Source organism: Lagenorhynchus albirostris, chromosome 14 (genome assembly GCF_949774975.1).
Source record: "Lagenorhynchus albirostris chromosome 14, mLagAlb1.1, whole genome shotgun sequence".
NCBI lineage: Eukaryota > Metazoa > Chordata > Mammalia > Artiodactyla > Delphinidae > Lagenorhynchus > Lagenorhynchus albirostris.
The window spans coordinates 53,737,274-53,756,462 of record NC_083108.1 but is presented as its reverse complement, the minus strand read 5'-3'; the positions used below and the strand labels follow the sequence as shown (position 1 = coordinate 53,756,462).

The 19,189-nt window shown below is 43.7% G+C and overlaps 1 protein-coding gene across 1 annotated transcript in view; it reads left to right on the top strand.

Moving 5' to 3' along the window:
- The first annotated feature begins 1,067 nt into the window (after nucleotides 1-1,067).
- The window catches only part of LPIN2 (lipin 2), a 35,777-nt gene continuing 17,655 nt past the window's right edge, over nucleotides 1,068-19,189 (top strand). The window contains exons 1-5 of the mRNA XM_060170510.1: nucleotides 1,068-1,268; nucleotides 9,151-9,246; nucleotides 11,519-11,820; nucleotides 17,976-18,083; nucleotides 18,712-18,835. Coding sequence (XP_060026493.1) covers nucleotides 1,077-1,268; nucleotides 9,151-9,246; nucleotides 11,519-11,820; nucleotides 17,976-18,083; nucleotides 18,712-18,835 — 822 coding nt within the window. The 5' untranslated portion in view covers nucleotides 1,068-1,076. The remainder of the gene's footprint in view (nucleotides 1,269-9,150; nucleotides 9,247-11,518; nucleotides 11,821-17,975; nucleotides 18,084-18,711; nucleotides 18,836-19,189) is intronic.

The following is a 19,189-nucleotide window of genomic DNA, read 5'->3' as shown; positions in this document are numbered from 1 at the left end:
TCTCTGGTTGGGTGGAAGTCGGCTTCCGGATGAGCAGAGCTGTGGGGGGTCTCTGGTTCCATCTGCATCCCTCCTGTCCTCAGGAGAATGAGTTGTGCTCAGTTGTGCTTTAACACTCTGCCAGGAGAGCCAGTGTCTAATGAGAGAACTGTGGTCGTATGGATAAATTTGACAGCCCTAGGACTAAAGTGTGGCTATTTTTTCCTAACGAATGAAGAGTTGGGGGCACAGCCCCCCATCCTGTGGCCAGATGAAGCGTGTGGTGGCCCTGCGCCCCGGTTGGGTACCCTTGCCGCCTTTTTGACCCTTTCTGGAGGACCCTTTACAGTCGGGTGACCCTGATTTGAATAGTGCATTGCAGTTAAGGTCCAAGATTAAAACCCTTTTCTGTGCTTTGAACTTTGTGGGACGTGAATATATGTTCTAGTGAGTTGTGTTGAAGCACTGAAGGGATTTTCCTTCAAAGTACTGTTATAAATTGGTTAGACCCGGCCTAGCTCACCAGTTTGTTTGTTAATCTAGCGTGTCTCTGAACCATAGTCGATTAATTCCGTAGAAAACCCATCTCTCACTTACCTTCCAACAGGAGCTGCGTGATTTCAGGTTCCTCTTGGGGGTGATGGGGTGATCTTCAGTCACTTCTCTGCTTAGCTGCTTGGTCGGAGTGGATGCACTTTCCCCAGGTCCCCAGTTGTCTTGGGCAGGAGGGCCGTGTGGCAGTCGGGGCTCTTTGGGGGTCTCTGTGGGTTCTGAACTTTGCGGGGAACGCCTAGTGGCAGCAGGCCCGATCTGCGATGCTGGAAAGGGAAAGGGGACTTCTGCATGCCCGGCTGGGCTGCCTGTCAGCAGCAAGGCGGACGGACGGTGTGGGGCTGCCGACACATGGAAGTGTGAAGCGGGCGCATCAGCCTGAGTCGCAGGGGCCCAGCGTGTGCAGGGCTAATCACAGTCTGGAGTACGGACGAGCCATGTAGTTTTAGGCCCTGCGGTCTTTTCTCTGTCGCTGTCATTAGACCCACAAACTCAGCGTTAACATCTCATCCGCTTTTTTTTCTTGTCTTTTATAGTCTCAAACCATGAATTACGTGGGGCAGCTGGCCGGGCAGGTGATTGTCACTGTGAAGGAGCTCTACAAGGGCATTAACCAGGCCACACTGTCCGGCTGCATCGATGTCGTGGTGGTGCGGCAGCAGGACGGCTCCTACCAGTGCTCGCCCTTCCACGTGCGCTTCGGGAAGCTGGGCGTCCTGCGGTCCAAAGAGAAAGTGGTGAGTGCGGGCCTCCTGTCCTCCAGGAGGATGAGACGCCGGGGGTGGGGGTGGGGCAGAGTAAACCGTTCCTGTGAGCTCTCGGGACCTCTGTGTGTGTGTTTCTGTTTTGAAAACCCATATGCTTTTGAAGACAGCGGTATGGGAAGTCCGTCTTTAGTACTGTTTTTGAAGTTGCTTCTAAATTCAAAAAGCCCTATTATAGGAAGTCTAGGGGGAAAAAGAGGTGAACATCATCTTAATAATCCTATATGTTGCAACTCAGAAAATCAAAACAGAAACTAGAATTGTAAATGGGGAAATCAGGTGTATTTAGAAAAAGTTCCTCTACCTTTTACAGCACTTTAAAATATTTAATGTAATGCCTTCAGACCAGTTGTGAATGGAATAGATAGGCATGCTCAAGAGTACCTGTGTCTAAATGAAATACATTAATGCCAAATTTGTGCGTTTATTTCGACAAAGCTGTAAACTCTTACTTGTAATCTAAAGTTTATTGTAAACACCAGGACTTTTTCCCAAATCTGACTGAAATGAAAATCCACAGGCTTTTATTTATTTCAGGGAAGATTCTTTCAGAAAGAAGGTATTTGTTTTGGGGTTTTTTTTTTGTTTTTTTTTGTTTTTACATCCTCTTTCCTTCAGGTTATGGAGCACTTGGAAAGTCTGTTAGTATACCTGATCTGATATCAATCATGTTAGAAAAAGCTGAGCTAACAGTAAACTTCGTGGGTACATAGTAGTATTTTTCTTTCTACTCCTGTCCCACAGTATCTACTTAAGCAGCATAAGGAGATGTTGTCAGGATTTTCAAGCGCAGTGAAAGAATCCACACCGTTTTGTAGCACAGAAGTATGTGTTAGAGGACCATTGTCCTAAGTTGAAAACATCTGTTTTCAGATTTCAGCTAATAACATAGCTGATCCTATTCTTTTTTTTTTTGGCTGCGTTGGGCCTTCGGTGCTGTGCGCGCGCTTTCTCTAGTTGCAGCGAGCGGGGGCTATTTTGCGTTGCAGTGTGCAGGCTTCTCATTGCGATGGCTTCTCTTACTGCAGAGCACAGACTCTAGGTGCGCAGGCTTCAGTAGTTGTGGCGCGCAGGTTTCAGTAGTTGTGGCGCGCAGGCTCTAGAGCGCAGACTCAGTAGTTGTGGCGCACGGGCTTAGTTGCTCCACGGCATGTGGGATCTTCCCAGACCAGCGCTCGAACCTGTGTCCCCTGCATTGGCAGGCGGATTCTTAACCACCAGGCCACCAGGGAAGTCCCTGATCTTATTCTTTAAAATAGACATTTCCCTCTATTTTAATTGAACTTATGTTATTTTGAAAGTGACTGGAGAGCCATGTTTCAGGGTGGCAGGGCTTGTGTGGTCTGGCCTCTGTTCAGAGTCACTTCGGAAACCAAAAGCAGTGGTGATGTACTGAGTGAGTTGGAAACTTTCCATTGCAAAACAGTGTTCAGCCACAGTTTAGCTTCTCCAGAATTTTTTCTTTCTTCTGGTAACACTAACCTGTAGTACTTTAGACCGTATCTGCTTTGGAAGCATCAGCAACAAACTGTTTATGCACTGAAACGTCCCATTAATTGTGCCAGGATCTATTTGTAAAATGGCTTACAAGCCTTCCCCACCCCGCCGCCCCTTTCCCATCTATGATCTGGGTTTTTGATCAGCAGATTGGATAAGTCTTCTGGCCTTCAAACTGGAACCCACAGGCTGATGTATATAAGCATTTGTGCATCTGTAAATGCGACTGGGCAGATAAGAGCTCTCTTTCTGCATGCTGTATGCTTCTAATTAAGAAAGTAGACAGTTTCTGTATGAGGCTACGCAAATCATTGTGCTCAATATCTTGTCAAACCCTTAACTTTTAGTAGAAGTCTATCCAGTGAGACCCAGGAAAAGAGAAAAGTTCTTTCCCTTGGTAGCCCAGAGACCCAGAGGATATATTTGGGAGGAAATTTGGCTATTTGAACCAAAGCGTAGCATTCCTGTGACAGTAAAACCAAAACCATGTCTGCCCTGAGACACTCTGGCAGTTTGGATGAACTGTTGGTGTTATTTTAGGTCATTCTGGATTAGGGAAAGCTGTCCATTGACTTTAAATTAAGAACCCAGTTTTCAAATATGGGGACACCTAGGAAGTGGACTTGAAATCATAACCGCCTTAAAACCTCTGGTTAGAAAGATGCAATATAATAATTTTCCCACTGCCATTGCTATGTTCTTGTTTGATAGGACACAATACTCCCTGTATATTTCATAACTCAGGAGTTGAATTTCAGAAGGTAAACCTGCACTTGATATTTTTAGATATTAATTTTGTTGATTTAACACAACTGATGATTTAATTACTTATCAAAGTTAAATAACCCAGTGTATTAGGACAGTTTCCATTGCGGATGACAGAAATCCACCTCACACTAGCTTAGGCAAAAAAGGAATTAAATTGGCTTGTGGAAGTAAAGTGCGCGGGTATTTGAACGAGTCAGGGCTTTACTTAGAGCCCCTGAAGGTGTTGACAGGACTGTCTCCCCTCACCTCTCAGCTCTGCTTCCTTTTGTGTCTGTCTGTCTCATGCAAGATGGCTGCCAGTATCTTCAGGCTGACTTCCACTGACTTCCCAGAGGGAAGACAGCGTCTCCTGCCTACAGAAGGACCAGTGTTAGCCGCCCTGTCAGCCTGGGGTCGCGTGTCTCGGGAACTAGTCACTGTAGGCGGGGGTGGAATATACTGACTGGCCTGGCTTGGGCAGCAGCCCCACTGCCACTCTCTGCAGCTGCACCGGAAATAGATGGCCTGGAATAGAGGAGACTAGATCCTCAAAGGAGACCAGGGACATTCTTACCCAAAGGATGGCCTGCCAAGACGAGTGTCTGCTGCAGCCAGCATTTCTCAAAATCAGTTCTGTTTCAACATCTGTCACATATGTTGAGCAAGATTAAGGCACAGTGTAGGAAGTATGACTATATGGAAATGAGTGTTTTAGAAACCAGTTTACCAGAAGTAGTAACATGAACATGAGTGTCCTCTTTACAGCCGTCACCTCGGGAAGCATTTATTCCAGCTTGGTGCCATCTCAGAATATTTTTAGTGTTTTTCCTTTGTGACCTAAAGAACTCACGGCGTACACATTCCTTTAAGTATGCTCCGTATTGGCACAATTTGATATTAGGTTTAATTTTTGGAGAGAACCAAACTCCATTTAGAGTCAAATCAAGAGACTAAAGTAGTCGTATTAAGAAATGTCGTATTTGATCCCTAAAAATACGGGCTATAAATATAAACCAAAGGGTTAACTTTTCTAAAATAGTTTTAAAACAGACTTTGAATTTGCATCCTAAAGAAGCGTCATTCCGTTTTCCCAGCTACATTAGATAAATGGGTAACCTGCAGAGGTGAAAATTTTGAAGGATGATATTAGTTTGAATCTTTTATTTTTTTATTAAAGATAAAATAACTTTAAATATTTCATTTGTACTGTTTAACTCTAAAATTTTATATAACAGCAAGTCAACGAACATGGCTATTTATTTTATATGTGTAACTTCTAGTTGAAAAAATGTCATTAAGTCATCCTGAGAAACTTGAAATCTGGCATTACAGAGTGAATTTAGTTTTTCCCTATCTTCTTGCCTATAGTCCAGAAAAAAAATTTTTTTCATTACTTTTTCTGTTCCCACATAACTTTTTCAGTTAGAAACATTCTTCCTATGATTGTGGAAGAAGCTGCTATTATTACAGCTGCTTTAGAAACCTTAGATGACGCGAGATGCTATGTGACTTCAACTAGTTTATTATGAAGAAAAAGCTTAAACGCTTATCTGAAAGCGTGTTTTTCTTCAGCCTGGGAATTTCTGGCAGTACTTTGTTTTAGAAGAGTTAGGAGTTCATGCCATACGCAACTTTTTTAGCAGTAAATGTTCCCAGTAATAGAAAGCACTAAGAAGGCTGGCTGGGATATGAGTTAGGGTTAGTGTTTGTCCTATGGAAACTGCCTCATGCAGCCCTTTCTTTTAAAAAGTAGAAGAAAAATGAGTTTTTTGTAAAATAATCATTTTATTAACATTTCTGAAATTACATAGGGATTTTTTAGTATAGGATTTTAAACTTATTTTGTATTCAATTCTTAGTTGCCTGTTTTTCTGATTTCCTTTTATAGTGTTATCCTTTTTTTTTTACAGCTTTATTTTATAATTAACACACAATAAACTGCACATATTCAAAGGATATATTTGGTAAGTTTAAACATGTGTGTGCACCCATGAAACCATCACCACCATCAAGATACGGAGTGTTTCGTTGTCCTGTCTTCTTAGTCTCCTCCACTCCGTGACAGTTCCTCAGTCTTTGTTTTTTATGATTTTCACATTTTTTTAGCTTATGTTAATTTTAGATGTACAGACAAATTGCAAATGCAGTTTTAAAAGTTTCCATAATCCTTCACCCAACCTCTTCCCCTAATGTTCACGTTTCACAAAACCATAGTTACAATATTGTATCAGAACCAGGAAATTAACATCAGTATAAACCATTAGCAAGAGACCTTATTACGATTTCACCAGTTTTTCCACTACTGTCTTCTGTTTCGGGATCCCGTGTTGCTCTCACCCTGTCTTCTCTGACATATGACCTTGACTTCTGAAGAGTACAGCGCAGTTACAGTGTAGATTGTCCCTCAGTGTGAATTTGTCCGGTGTTTTCTCCTTTTGGTGAGAATAACGCCGCGCGGGGGTGTGCCCTTCCTGGTGCCTCCGCTGAGGAGCCCCGCCCTGCTGCTGTCTCCTTACTGGTGATGTTAACTCTGATCACTTGCTGAATGGTGTCTGCGAGGTTTCTTGGCTGTGAGTTTACCTGTGGGAAGAAGCTTTGAGACTGTGCGCCTACCCTGTTTCTTGTCGTGCTTCCACCATGAATTTTAGCTTTTACACGGTGGACTTTGCAGCGGCTGTTGCTGTGGTGTTTCCCGAATGGTGACTTTCTATTTCCATTCTTCCTGCTCCAATTATTAATTGAAACTGTACTTTGTCAAAGAGCTTTTCTTCTCTTATTTAGTTAATTATTCAGTTATCTAATTAGATCAGTATGGACTCATGGATATTAATTTTGCCCTGTGGGTTATAGTCATTATTTCTGTAGTTGCTAAGATTGTCCCAGATTTGGCTGTTGGATGCCCCTTCTAGTTGAGTCCTTTCGAAACGCTCCCATCATTTTTTGAGCGCTTCCTTACTCTCTGGCACCATAAGGTATTCCAGGAGACTCTACTTTCCCTGCCTCGGCCCCAGAACTATTTTTATTTCTCCAAGGAGCCTTGGTTCCTGTTACTGGAGAACAGTACCTGGAAACAAAGACGTGGTCACTGGGTGTGCTCATTAGCCTGAGGTATAATTGCTTGTAGGCCCTCTCAGCCCCCAGAGCTAGAAAGTCCATGTATGTATATACATGCACGTGCCCACACCTGCATCTGCGTCCGTCTGTGAAAATCGGGAGTTCACAGTGATTCCTCCCTCTCCAGCCGATCGCCACAGGGTTCTTCCTCATCTCCATATTTGTAGCTTCTTTCTCTGACCGTGAGAAACATGCTTCTCATTATCTACAGTATATTTATGTATTTGTTCAGTACTAGAATACACATAAAGTAGTTTCAGAATTGCTGACCCATGTCTGTGATTAAAAAAAATTAACTACAGTATAATATTTGTTTATAGTTCTTTTTGTCTTCGGACTTAGGATTCTGTAGTCAACATACCGTTTTTCAAAGTTACTTAGTTTTCTTCTTCTTCCCTTCAGTGTGGTTATGTTATTCATACGTAGAATTTTCGAAACAAGCATTGACAGCATATGTCAACTAATATTTTTTAATATGATGTTACTTATCCTATCATTCCGTGGCTCCTGGGAAGATGGAGCTGCCTTCCATGACTGGACGTGAACCAGGGCTCAGTCTCTGGTCAGAAGCGGTCGTTGGTCTTCCTTGGGACACACCCAGCAGACTCTACAGTTGTTCGCACCACGAGGGCCATGCAGAGCTAAGGACACTGAGGTTATGGACTGTTCTACTTCTGTCTATATTATGCCTTTGTGTGTTCATCTTTGTATCCCCTGAACAGTCTAAAACCAGAGTTTACAAGTTATCCGTAAGAGTTTTGAAAGTTGGTATTTATTTTTGTAAAATATTTGAGTATTTATTCACAGCTTACAGATAAGCAGTTACATTATTTTTAAGTGATATGGTAGTACCTGATATATATATGTGTATGTGTATATATATATGTATATGTGTGTGTGTGTGTGTGTGTGTGTGTGTGTATAAAAACATTCCTCACTTTGCATAGTAGTACAGACCATAAAAATGGGCAAGCTGAAACCCTGCAAAAGGAAGCTTAGTCGATGAGGGAAATTAGGATTCTTCCACGACCTCTGTAAGCTTTGGTCAAAACTTTTTAAAACTCCTACTGTCAGTTATAAATATATAAGAAAATGAAAAATAGTAAAACAGTGTTTGGTGCACTGCAATTTAAAACATTAGAAACAATGAGAACTAAATTTCTTTGTAAAAAACTCGTCAGGAGTAGTTTGAACAGGGCTTACCTTCTTGATGTAACACGCTATGGAACGAGCATCTTTTCTTTGTCTTGGTAAATTGTCCTACTCCTTTCTAAGTCTACATCAGCTTCTAGCTTTTCATCCTTTGAAATTCCCATGTCATGAAGTATCTCTGGGAGTTGCTTCGACCTGCAGGTTTCTGCCTGTGTCCCTTCCTGTGGGTCTTCATCCTTTTGTCTCAGCCGTGTTCCTCCTTTCTGGTATAAACTCACCTCCAGGTTCCTCTGGCAGCTCATCCTGAGTCTCCTGTTCGCAAGGTCGGCTCTTTCTTCTGTAACTGCTGATGTTCAGTTTGATTTTACTTCCAGCACTAGTACTGTTTGTTTGTTTACTGCTCTCTGATCTTGGCCAGTTGCCTCTTTCAATTATCCATTTTATAAAATGTCAACTGGCTTTATCACTGGGAGACCAGGAGGCAACACAACCACAGGCTTTGCCGCCTGTGCCTGAGCTGAGTAACAGCTGTGCTGGGACTGGTCACCGACAGACTTTGCAAAAGTGACGTGATGAGTTACTGATCGTGATGGGCATCTCTTATGTACGTGCAGTCGCTCTTCTGTATCCATGGGTTCTGCATCCAAGGATTCACCCCACCTCGGATCAAAAATATGTGGAAAAAAATTTTTCCAGGAAATTCCCAAAGCAAAACTTGAATTTGCTGCATGCTGGCAAGTATTTACATAACATTTATGTTGTATTAGGTATTATAAGTAATCTAGAGGTGATCTAAAGTACACAGGAGGATGTGTGGAGGTTATATGCAAATGCTACACCCTTTTATATGTAAGGGACTTGGGCATGAGTGGATTTGAGTATCTGAGGAGGGTCCTGGAGCCAACCCCCTGCGGACACCGCAGGACAGCTGTGGTGACCCATGGATGGAAGAGCTGGTGGTGAAACGTGTGCCTCTCCTGCAGTTACGCAGTCAGCATACTGTGGTAACTGAGATTTCTGCTGATCTGAGCCTCGCACGGTGAGGCCTGGCTGTGCTGTAACCTCCAGAGGGGCTCAAGTGTGTGTTGACGATGACATTTCCCCATTTTATGACATTTGAGAAATTAAATATATTTTAAAAATTTGTCATGAAAGTAGGTGATGGGACGTTTACTTTCAGTCTGGTGGTGTAAAGGTGGGACGTGGGGCAGGAGGTGGGGTCTCTCTGGGGCCGTCACCCTGGGAGCCTCAGTACTACGTTTGGCCTGAGAGCCCGGAATCTAGGCTTGGTTGAGCCTGAATGACAGACTCTTAACGCCAAGTCACACTTTGTTTCTCCTCGTAGATCGACATAGAAATCAATGGCGATGCAGTGGATCTTCATATGAAATTGGGTGACAACGGGGAGGCTTTCTTTGTGGAGGAGACCGAAGAGGAATATGTAAGTCCTGGTGGGTCACATCCACTTCACACGTTGTGTCAGGCCCACAGTGCACATCCCAGAGCAGAACGTTTAGTTTTCATGGTGAGTTGTGTGGATGATTGTTGCTGGTTAGACAAACTTTAGTTTTAGGTTGAAGGACTCGGCTGTCAGAAAGGAGCTGGAGGGGCAGGAAGTTTCCCCGCAGGAGTTCCAGGCTGCAGGGTGTGCTGAAGGCCTTGGCACTTACCCCTCTTGTGAGCTTCCAGTGACTTTATTAAGTGGTGCCTGTACAGTTTACACCTTGGCCTGAATACACTCAGTTACACCTGAATAATCACGGCGTATCTCTTCAGGCTGTGTCTGTGTGTGTACACGTGTGACCTTTAAATTTGGGAAACGTGTTTTGACGTTTTCGTTGGGGACATTACATCCCAAACCTTGAAGAGTCAGGTGCATTCGTTTATTAAAGTCTCAAGAGATTTAAATTAATTGGCCTCTGCCCTTTATGAACGATTATTGCACGTTTGGCCTCTTTCAGCAAGAGAGCACGATTTGCCCCACTCCCCTCACGTATCCACTGATGTGAATGTTCCTGAGCTGTTCTTGATTGATTTAAAGTGGATCTTTATAAAACTTCTTACAAGGGGACTTCCCTGGGGGCGCAGTGGTTGAGAATCCGCCTGCCAGTGCAGGGGACACGGGTTCGATCCCTGGTCCGGGAAGGTCCCACGTGCCGCGGAGCAACTAAGCCCATGCGCCACAACTACCGAGCCTGCGCTCTAGAGCCCACGAGCCACAACTACTGAGCCTGCGTGCCACAACTACTGAGCCTGCGTGCCGCAACTACTGAAGCCCGCGTGCCTAGAGACCGTGCTCCTCAACAAGAGAAGCTGCCGCATTGAGGAAGCCCGCGCACCGCAACTAGAGAAAGCCCAGGTGCAGCGACAAAGACCCAACGCAGCCAAAACTAAATAAATAAAACAAATTTCTTTTAAAAGTAAAAAAAAAAAAAAAAAAAAAGCAACTTCTTAGAAGGCATTGTTAATCTTTCATCATAAAGAATAAAATCTCAGCAAAAACAATAAGCTTCAAGTTGTTAAGGGCACGGAGCTACTTTTTTGGTTTTGAAGATGAACTGCCAGTTTGATGTCATAAATTCACAAAGAAAAGGTAAACAATAGCAGAATGAGATCGTTTACCAGTTTTTACTTTAGCCTGGAAGCCAGCTGCGTTAGTACTGTTCTGTAAACAGCAAAGAAACAGTGTTTATGAAGGGGAACCTACCAGACCAATATTCTTCCTAGTATCTTAATTACTTGCTTTTATATTACGTTATTGGCATTTACTTGGCCTAGAGAAAAATTTTCCTCATCAGAGACAGGCAAAAGGCAGAATGAAACAGTAAGCGAGTTATCGTAAGAGTAAAACACTTTTGATGTAACCTGTCACACTGGTTAGGCTCCGAATAAATCAGCAGATGCAGTCAGTGAGAGGACTAGGTTCCTGAGGGTCTGTTGCCTGCTTCTCACATCAGTTCTCATGATTCCGTTTAAAACTGTGCTTAGCAAGGTCAACCTGGAGAGTGTCAGCTTTCCAGCCTTTTTTTTTCCTATTCCATGTATGACCAAGTTGACCAGATTTTCTTTAGTATAATGTGCTTTTCTTTACAAATTAAAAAATTGAATTCATTCAACAACCCTGGAATTACTGCTCTCTGCTACAGAGTATGAAGAAAAGTCCCTCTCTCTAGGGGCTCCCAGTTTAAAGGGGGATAAACATTACCCGAACCCACCTGACTTCCAGTTACTGACCTTCTGTTTCTCTCACTGTCGTCATTTAACTTAACTGTATGTCATCAGCACCCCTGCCAAGTCAGAGCTCTGGGTGGAACTTTGTCCTTTAACTAGCTGCACGGTAGTCCCTAGTGTGGGTGTACCACAACGCCGTTCCCTGAACCGTGCTCGCGCCGATGGACATCGAGCTCATCCACCCCTGCAGCACGTGCATTGGCTGAGTTTCCGCGTGCTCCGTGCTGACTCGGCACGTCGATTCCTCCACTGCGCTCAGCGACGTGGACCCGCATGAGCTGACGCTAAGCCCTGCAGGGGGGTGGAGACCTATCTAGGTAGGGTGGGCAGTGCCTGAGCTCAGTGTGACACATTCTTACCTTTGGGAACTAGGTAGGTATTCTTTCTGCCGCTGTGAAATTTAGATCCACCAAAAATGGTGGTGGTTTTGACGCACTGTACTGTGTCACTGACAACTTTTCTTTCTCCGTATTCTCTTGAAGGAAGAGCTTCCTGCTTACCTCGCCACCTCACCCATCCCAACTGAAGATCAGTTCTTTACAGATATTGACCCCCCTTTGGTGAAACCAGGTGGAAGTGAAAGACCATCACAGAGTTCAGACGTCTCCCACGTTCTGGAAACAGAGACAGTTTTCACCCCCAGTTCTGTGAAAAAGAAAAAACGAAGGAGGAAGAAATGCAAACAGGACAGTAAGAAGGACGAGCAGGCCGCTTCCCCTGCTGCAGAAGACGCCGTGGGTGTGGGGCTGAGCTCGGACGATGACGAGGCGGCCCAGTCGGCAAGGTAGGCTGGGGGTGGGGGGGGGTCTCCTTGCGCGTGTGCTGTGGGCGGAGCTCGGCTGCAGCCGGTGCTGGTGCTTCTCCCCTGGGCCTGCAGTCTGAGGTTTGGACTTGTTTTTCCCCTGTTGGCAGTTTATCGCGGAATAAGTGGGAGAGGCATTTTCTTTTTTCCTTTCTGCAACTGTACAAAATGTGCTGTCAGACACCTTGCTGTGGCACTAAAATATCGCTTGAAGCCGACTGGCATTGTGTCTCATTTTACCCAGTAAGTTTCCAAAAGCCAAGGAAATCATACGTCACATAGAAGATCTGAACCTAGTGCCTGGCGGGCAGATGGGACGCCGGGGGTGTTTCCCTACCCTGCTGTTGGTGCTCTGTCTGTCTGTCCCTGAGTTCAAGGTGGCGGTTTTGAGTTTATCATCAACATCCTAGTAAGCTGAGGGGGAAGGAGGGTTTTGTTTTTGTTTTGAAGTGAGAAATCTTGATCACTGTTATTTACCAGCTCAGTAGAAGAACTCAAAATAGATGACAGTTTTCAAGTCAGTGCTGTCTGGGGTTTAAAACGTAACAGTTTGGGGTAAACTATGTACTTTCTCATTCAGTACTCAACTTTCATGAGACTCTCTTCCCCCGTTGCGCTGGGTGGCAGCCCCGGCGCTGGACGGACCATGGGTATGGCAGCAGGGTGGTTCTTTCCCTTGGTGGCTGCTGGACAAGTGATCCTGAATGTCCACACCCTGATTGAATTGGGGTGCAGGGAGGGTGGCCTTATGAGGTCGACGCTGTCGCTGTATGCTCTCACCTCGGCTGCTGGAAGGAGAGATCGTGCCCCCCTTGCTGTTCAGGTTCTCTTCATCATGGAGAAGAGGGGAGGTAACCAAATGTACACCAAGCATACACTCTACCTTGACGTCTAGTGTTTTATTTACCAAGCTTTTATTTTAAATAGTCAAGTCAAGAAAAAAACTTACTAATATGTTGTTGTTATAATTATGCTGTTAGTGAATAAGGTAGTAGAATAATCCCTTTTTGGCAAAACTGTTAACTTGTTTTCTAAAATTTTAAAATCTGGATTGTAAATCCCAGAACAGACTCCTACATTTAATAATAATCTTTCATACGTGAAATTGTTTCCTACTCATCAGCTGTCACATGGTGATTCACTCCCCCTGCAATGAACGTATGAGACCTGGGTTTCTGTTCTGATCGAAGGCAGAATTCTTGTTAGAACCAGACAACAGGAGGCCGTAGTGGGACAGTACTTTAGACTCTGCAGAGCAGCGTAAACCATTTGTACATACAAAACTTCAGTCTGCAATAACAAATTTGTGTGCCTTTTTTTTTTTCCGAATCAAAACACTAGGTGGGAAGAGCTTAATTTTAAAAGTTCTGAACTCTACTTTTATATCACTGATTCCCAAAAGAATTTTAAGCTAATAAAGAAAAGTTCCACAGTTTCTTTTTTTTTAATATATGTTTTTTTCTTATTCATTCATTTATGGCCTCATTGGGTCTTTGTTGCCGCGCTCCGGCTTTCTCCAGTTGGTGGCGAGCAGGGGCTACTCTTCGTTGTGGTGCGCAAGCTTCTCATTGTGGTGGCTTCTCGTTGCAGAGCACGGGCTGTAGACGCGCGGGCTTCAGTAGTTGTGGCTCGCAGGCTCTAGAGCACAGGTTCAGCAGCTGTGGCGCGTGGGCTTAGTTGCTCCGCGGCATGTGGGATCCTCACGGACCAGGGCTCGAACCCGTGTCCCCTGCATTGGCAGGCAGATTCTTAACCACTGCGCCACCAGGGAAGTCCCACAATTTCTTAAAAAGGCACTCTTCCCATCCTTTTCTTCCTGCTTTCAATTTTTTAAGGGTTCTTTCTCCTTTGCTTCCCTAGGAATACAAACTAAGAGACCCTTTCAGATCTTCCATTCCCTGATTTCAGTGCTATTAAGAAGAGTGTAGGGACTCCCCTGGTGGTCCAGTGGTTAGGACTCCGCGCGTCCACTGCAGGGGGCAGGGTTGGGTCCCTGGTCGGGGAACTGAGACCCCACATGCTGTGCGGCACTACCCCCCCCAAAAGAAAACAGAACAAAACGGTGAACTACAAGGAGAATGTAAACAGTTCCTTTAAAAGTTTTGGCTTATTTATAATGTGTAGGTAGGCAGGAAACATGTTCTTTTGAGAAAAACTTGAAATACACGCACCTGGAAATTTTATTTGGGACAGCACTGTAATACTCCCTTAGGCACCTTAATTCCTGAAAATATTTTTGCTAACTAAAACTTCCAGGATCTACCAGAAAAGACGCTGAAGTAACGTTTTGCCTCTATAAAGGGCTGTTGACACGTGTCCTTTGTTATATATAATAGAGCAACGTTTAGAACTCCTAAACAACCCGCAGCTTCAATTTAGGAAGGTGAAACGTTTCTAAAACATGCAGAGTCACGTGCCAAGTGCACAAGTCATTGTTCTAAAGGAATTTTGTAAGTGAATGCACTGCAGAAGTATTAGTGCATGCCTTCCTTTTCCAGATTGTACGAAAGGCTCTATCAACCCAATCTGTAGGAGTGCTGGTCTGGTCCGCAGCGACAAATGCAAGACAAAATGTAACGGTTGTGCAGGTGTCGGCCTGAAATTCACGCTGAGCTGATAAGGGAGAGGACGGGGCCGTTACACGTCCGATTGTGGTCACTCTGGCCTTCGTTTCTTAGTCTGTGAAATCCGAGGACTGAACTGCATGGCTTGCCAGACCCCTTCCCGCTCAGCATCCAGATTCTAAAATCGGAAATTTGGAGGAAGATATTCAGGGTCAAAAGTATTAACAGCATGTTAAAGAGCACATTAAAGAATCTGAGAGAGAAAGATTAGGAAATCAACTGCTTTTGCAGTTACGAGATCCACAGATTATGGGGATTTGGGGAATTTGTAGCTTTTAAATACCTTCCCCTCCTCAGCCCCTACTGGGTAGGAAAGAAATTTTGTTTTCAGAGAAGTTACCTAAACTTTGTTTTCAGAGAAGTTACCTAAACTTGATAAATAACATTCTATTTAAACTCTTTACTTTTCAAGAATGTCATTGATAATAGAATTAAGGTTAATTTAGGCTCCTTGAAGGAGGCAGCAGAAAGATGAAATTACTCTTGGAAGCAGGTTGGTGTTGTGTAGCCAGAGGAAACCCCTTTGTGGGAGCTGGAGAGGTCTAACCCGCACAGGGCTTTGTGGGAGCTGTGCCTGATGGGTCTCCCCTCCTGAAGGTGGGCTTCTGGCTTGAGTATAGCGTGGAAGCCTTGTCCGTCATTCCAGAGGACGGATGGATGGATGTACAAGTGTATATGTATTAAAAACAGTGCACCTGGGCACTTGTAGCCTCTGGGAAGGAGGAGAGTTTTCACGTGGGATGATGCTATATCACAGTCTTGAGTGCAAACATATAAAACACTCAGCCGCTGGAAATGCAGTAACCGCAATGGAGGGTTACAACTATGCCGTCAGAAAGGAATCTCTACTTCTAATCCACCAGAGCAGACACACTTAGAGAGTTAGATCTGGCGGCCGAGTGGCAGGGGCCTGGGACCGCGTGTTCCCCTCCCCATCGTTCTGATCCAGGAGACACGTTGCCCAGCTCTCTTCTGCCCTGTCGTGAGGTATCTTTTGTGGGAAGCGTCCTGTATCCTAAAGCAAACTTGGATCATTGGTCACAGTGAGATCGATTGATCGGACACTGAGGGTGAGGGTCAGCGCTGGGTTGACGGTGGTGAACTTTGGTCGTGGTAGTTAGCAGCCCGCTTTATCTCTTACGTACTTGCTGCCAGCTATGTAGACTAAAACTTATCTAGTCCTTCTGATTTATCCCACGTAAATAATTCAGGCTCCGGATTTTGACTTTGTCTTGGTTTTTGTCCCCGTTCTTTAAAAACTGAGGTATAACTTACATACAGTAATATTCATGGATCTAAGTGTGCAGTTCAGTGAATTTGGTAGTTGTATACATCATGTAATTTCTGGCTTTTGAATGAGAAAAATAATCGTTTTACAAAATGAAGCTGAGCTTGGAGTCGCGGTGCTGGGGCGTCTGTGAAGGCTGAAGTGCTCTAGACACACTTCTCACGAACTTCGGCTGAACCTCCGCCAACCACCCTGACCCAGCCTTAGACCATGTGCTCGGCCGCGGATCCTCTGCTGTTCACCGTTAATGCAGCTATTTGTCCTGTGTTTCAACGTAAATAGAGTCAGTGTTCATACTATTTCTCCACGTTCTAATCTATACTCTCCCTTATTACATCCTCGTGTCACATACTTAAAGTGACCCCGTCGTGCTTGGCCTCGCTGGCTGCCTGTCCTCAGCCACGTGTGCCGTTTTGAACGTGCTTGGCAGGTTTTCAGTGAGTCACAGGACGGAAAGCAACCTCAGCATCAGCAACCTTTTCTATCACTCTGATGGGTCTAAGCTAATGGGCTCTATTTTTGTCCGGATCCGCCCAGAGAAGACCATGTCCTGCCTTCCTGGGCTTGTAAATTCTTAAATGGTGCCTGGTCTCTCTCTCTCTCTCTTTTTTTCAATCTTTTATTAAATCCAGTTTGCTTTGCTGTATTCTTCTTGGCTTACCTTATATACTGTGGTGAAATACGTTCCCAAAACAAAATATGTGTAATAAAAAATTTTCTACGGCACTTACGTTGCTCTTTTCAAACCACTTTCAAAGGTATGAATAGTAGTGGGCCAAGCTGTACTATCCTTTCAGATTTGGCAAAGAAGGACTGTTCGTAGCATCCAGTTTTCCCTTTTTGCTTCTATACCATTTGAATTTCCTCTTTTAAGATACGGAGTATTTTTACCTGGATTTCAGCCTTTTTCAAGTATATGTATCTTTCCCCTTGAATGAGGTGGTATGCCAGAGCTTAATCTGAGAGAGCCTTCTGAGAGAAAGAAGATTAGGGTTAGGTAGACCTTAAATTAGGAAATGCAGCTACTTGGAAAAATAGTTACGTGTCAGAGTTAGTGGTAAATCAGAGCATGTTAAATTAAGGTGTAAAGAGAGAAAAGAGATAATACAAATTAATAAAATGGTTTCTATCCCTATTTTTAGTCTAGCAGATTAAGCGATAGACCGTCTCATCATTTCACATCTTATATCTGTCCTGGTAGAACATTGAATTTTCTGTAAGAAGCTCTTAAATTTGCTTTATATAGTGTTTTACACTTTTCAGAGTTTTTTTTCCTACTTTTCTGTATACTTTTCAGGGCTTTCACCACGACACACCACATAAATCTCACATCGATTCTTATCAAATAGACGGGACAAGAGAAAAATTTCCAACTTAAAGATGAAAAACTGGGGCCCACAGTGCTTCTGAGGGGTGTTTTCAAGGTTATATGGCAAGGTAGTTACATTAATTTTGCAAATTCAAGAAAAACAAAGGGTAAATTAATTAAAACCTTACTAGCATTAGTTAAGTCTCCTACAGATCCAAGGTCTGTGAATGAATTTTGAAAGCATTTATCATGCTTTGGTGTCATCTTCCTCGCATCCCTACATCACGTAGATTCTAAGAGAAAGTTCTCAAGTAATGCTTGGGCCCAACCAAGAAGAAAATAAGTTCTGGGTTTTTAAGAGTCTTTCGGGTAGTTTTGAGCCATAGCTCTTGTCTTCAGTTGTTTGCTTGCTTACATTTTCTGTAATGTGCAGGAGAGTGTAGTGGAAAAGAGCAAGGGCTTGTTGTTGGGAATCCAACTGCTTGGGAGCTTTTTTACTTTGGGCAAATTACTAAACTCCCGTAGATCCTTGATTACCTAATACCTAAAATAAGACTTTACTACTTCAGATTTGTAAGAATTGGACGCAATATATGTAAAGCCTTAGTTTTCTTCTGGTAGGCTCTGAATCAAATACCCCTAACAGATGTAAAAAGGAGTTTTTAATCCCACCTTCTTTTCTGTTCCTCCTGTTTATCCCATGTTTAAATGGTGATTGCAGTGGTGTCCGGTGTGTAGCAACAGTGAACCCTCTTCTCCTTCATATTTTCCTTTTAAGAGAGTTAGTTATTAATCATTTGACTTTCTTCATTTGTATAACTTAGAACAGTGTGTCAGTGAGAATTGGGGGATATTTTAAAGCTGACATAGATGTCATTGTTTTGTCTCTCTCCCCACCCCACCCCCCCCTTCACAGAGGATCTTCAAATGCTTCCTTAAAGGAGGACGAGTACAAGGAGCCTCTGCTTTTCCATTCTGGAGACCACTACCCCTTATCTGATGGGGACTGGTCCCCCTTAGACGCGTAAGTGTTCTTGAAATTTCTCCATTTCTTAAAGGAAGGATATACTGATAGCTTTTCTGTTATTCGACTTGATGATATTTCCACGTCTCTCACACAGAAGAGGAACTGAATGTGTGCTTTTAACACAAATATAGACCTTTCCGCTCAATAATTATTTTGTTCCTAAACTTGATCTGACTTATTCTCAGAGTTGGCCAGTGTAGACCTGTATCATCAGCATAGCATTTGACCCTCTACAATTCTTTCTCGTGTCAACTACTAACTGTAACTGTGGTTAATACTGCGAAGAAACGTGCAGTCACACTTTGTGTTCAAATCCAGTTTCTCTCTGTATTATGTTAACCCATCTTGCCATGCATTTTCTCTGCTATAAATTACCTTTCTCACTGATTTCTTGTGAGAATCAAGTGGGATAATACATATTATTGAGGACCCGGGAAGTCCACAATAAATGCTAGTTGGCATTGTTTTTATTATTATTAAAGAGCTCACGTGGAAAGGTAGCCTTTATATCTGCGGGTGAAATTGATATATTCAAACTTGTATTTCTTTTCATCTCTTGAGCTTGGCAAGAATGAGGTTCCTGACTTGTTAAGAGTCATCACATTTCTTTGTCCTGTGTTTGCAGCCCCTATACCCCGGCGGTGTGTCCTAAGAGCGACTCAGAGCTGGAGGTGAAACCCGCCGGGAGCCTGCTCAGATCCGAGTCCCACATGGAGTGGACGTGGGGAGGGTTCCCGGAGTCCACCAAGGTAGAGGGTTCGCTGGCCTGCGGAGTTGAGGATGAGGTCACAGGAACATAAGTGGTGGTGGTGCCCTCGTGTGGTCGCATAAGCGAAGCCGAGTTAACATCTCTGATAACGTTTGTGCTATATTTATAGCGGAAGGAATCCAACATTATTTTGTGTGTTCCTATTTCATAAATAATGTTGCTTGTTAACATTTTAATCAGGAAAATTTTTTAAGTTCCTAAAGGAAACTAAAATTTCCACTGAAATTTTAAAATAGGAAATTGATTACGAAAGCTTTTTTGCCAGCTCAGGGTGAAAGAAGGAAGAATTGGAAAGATGCATTTCCTGAGAGGGGGAAAAAAAATATTTAGACCC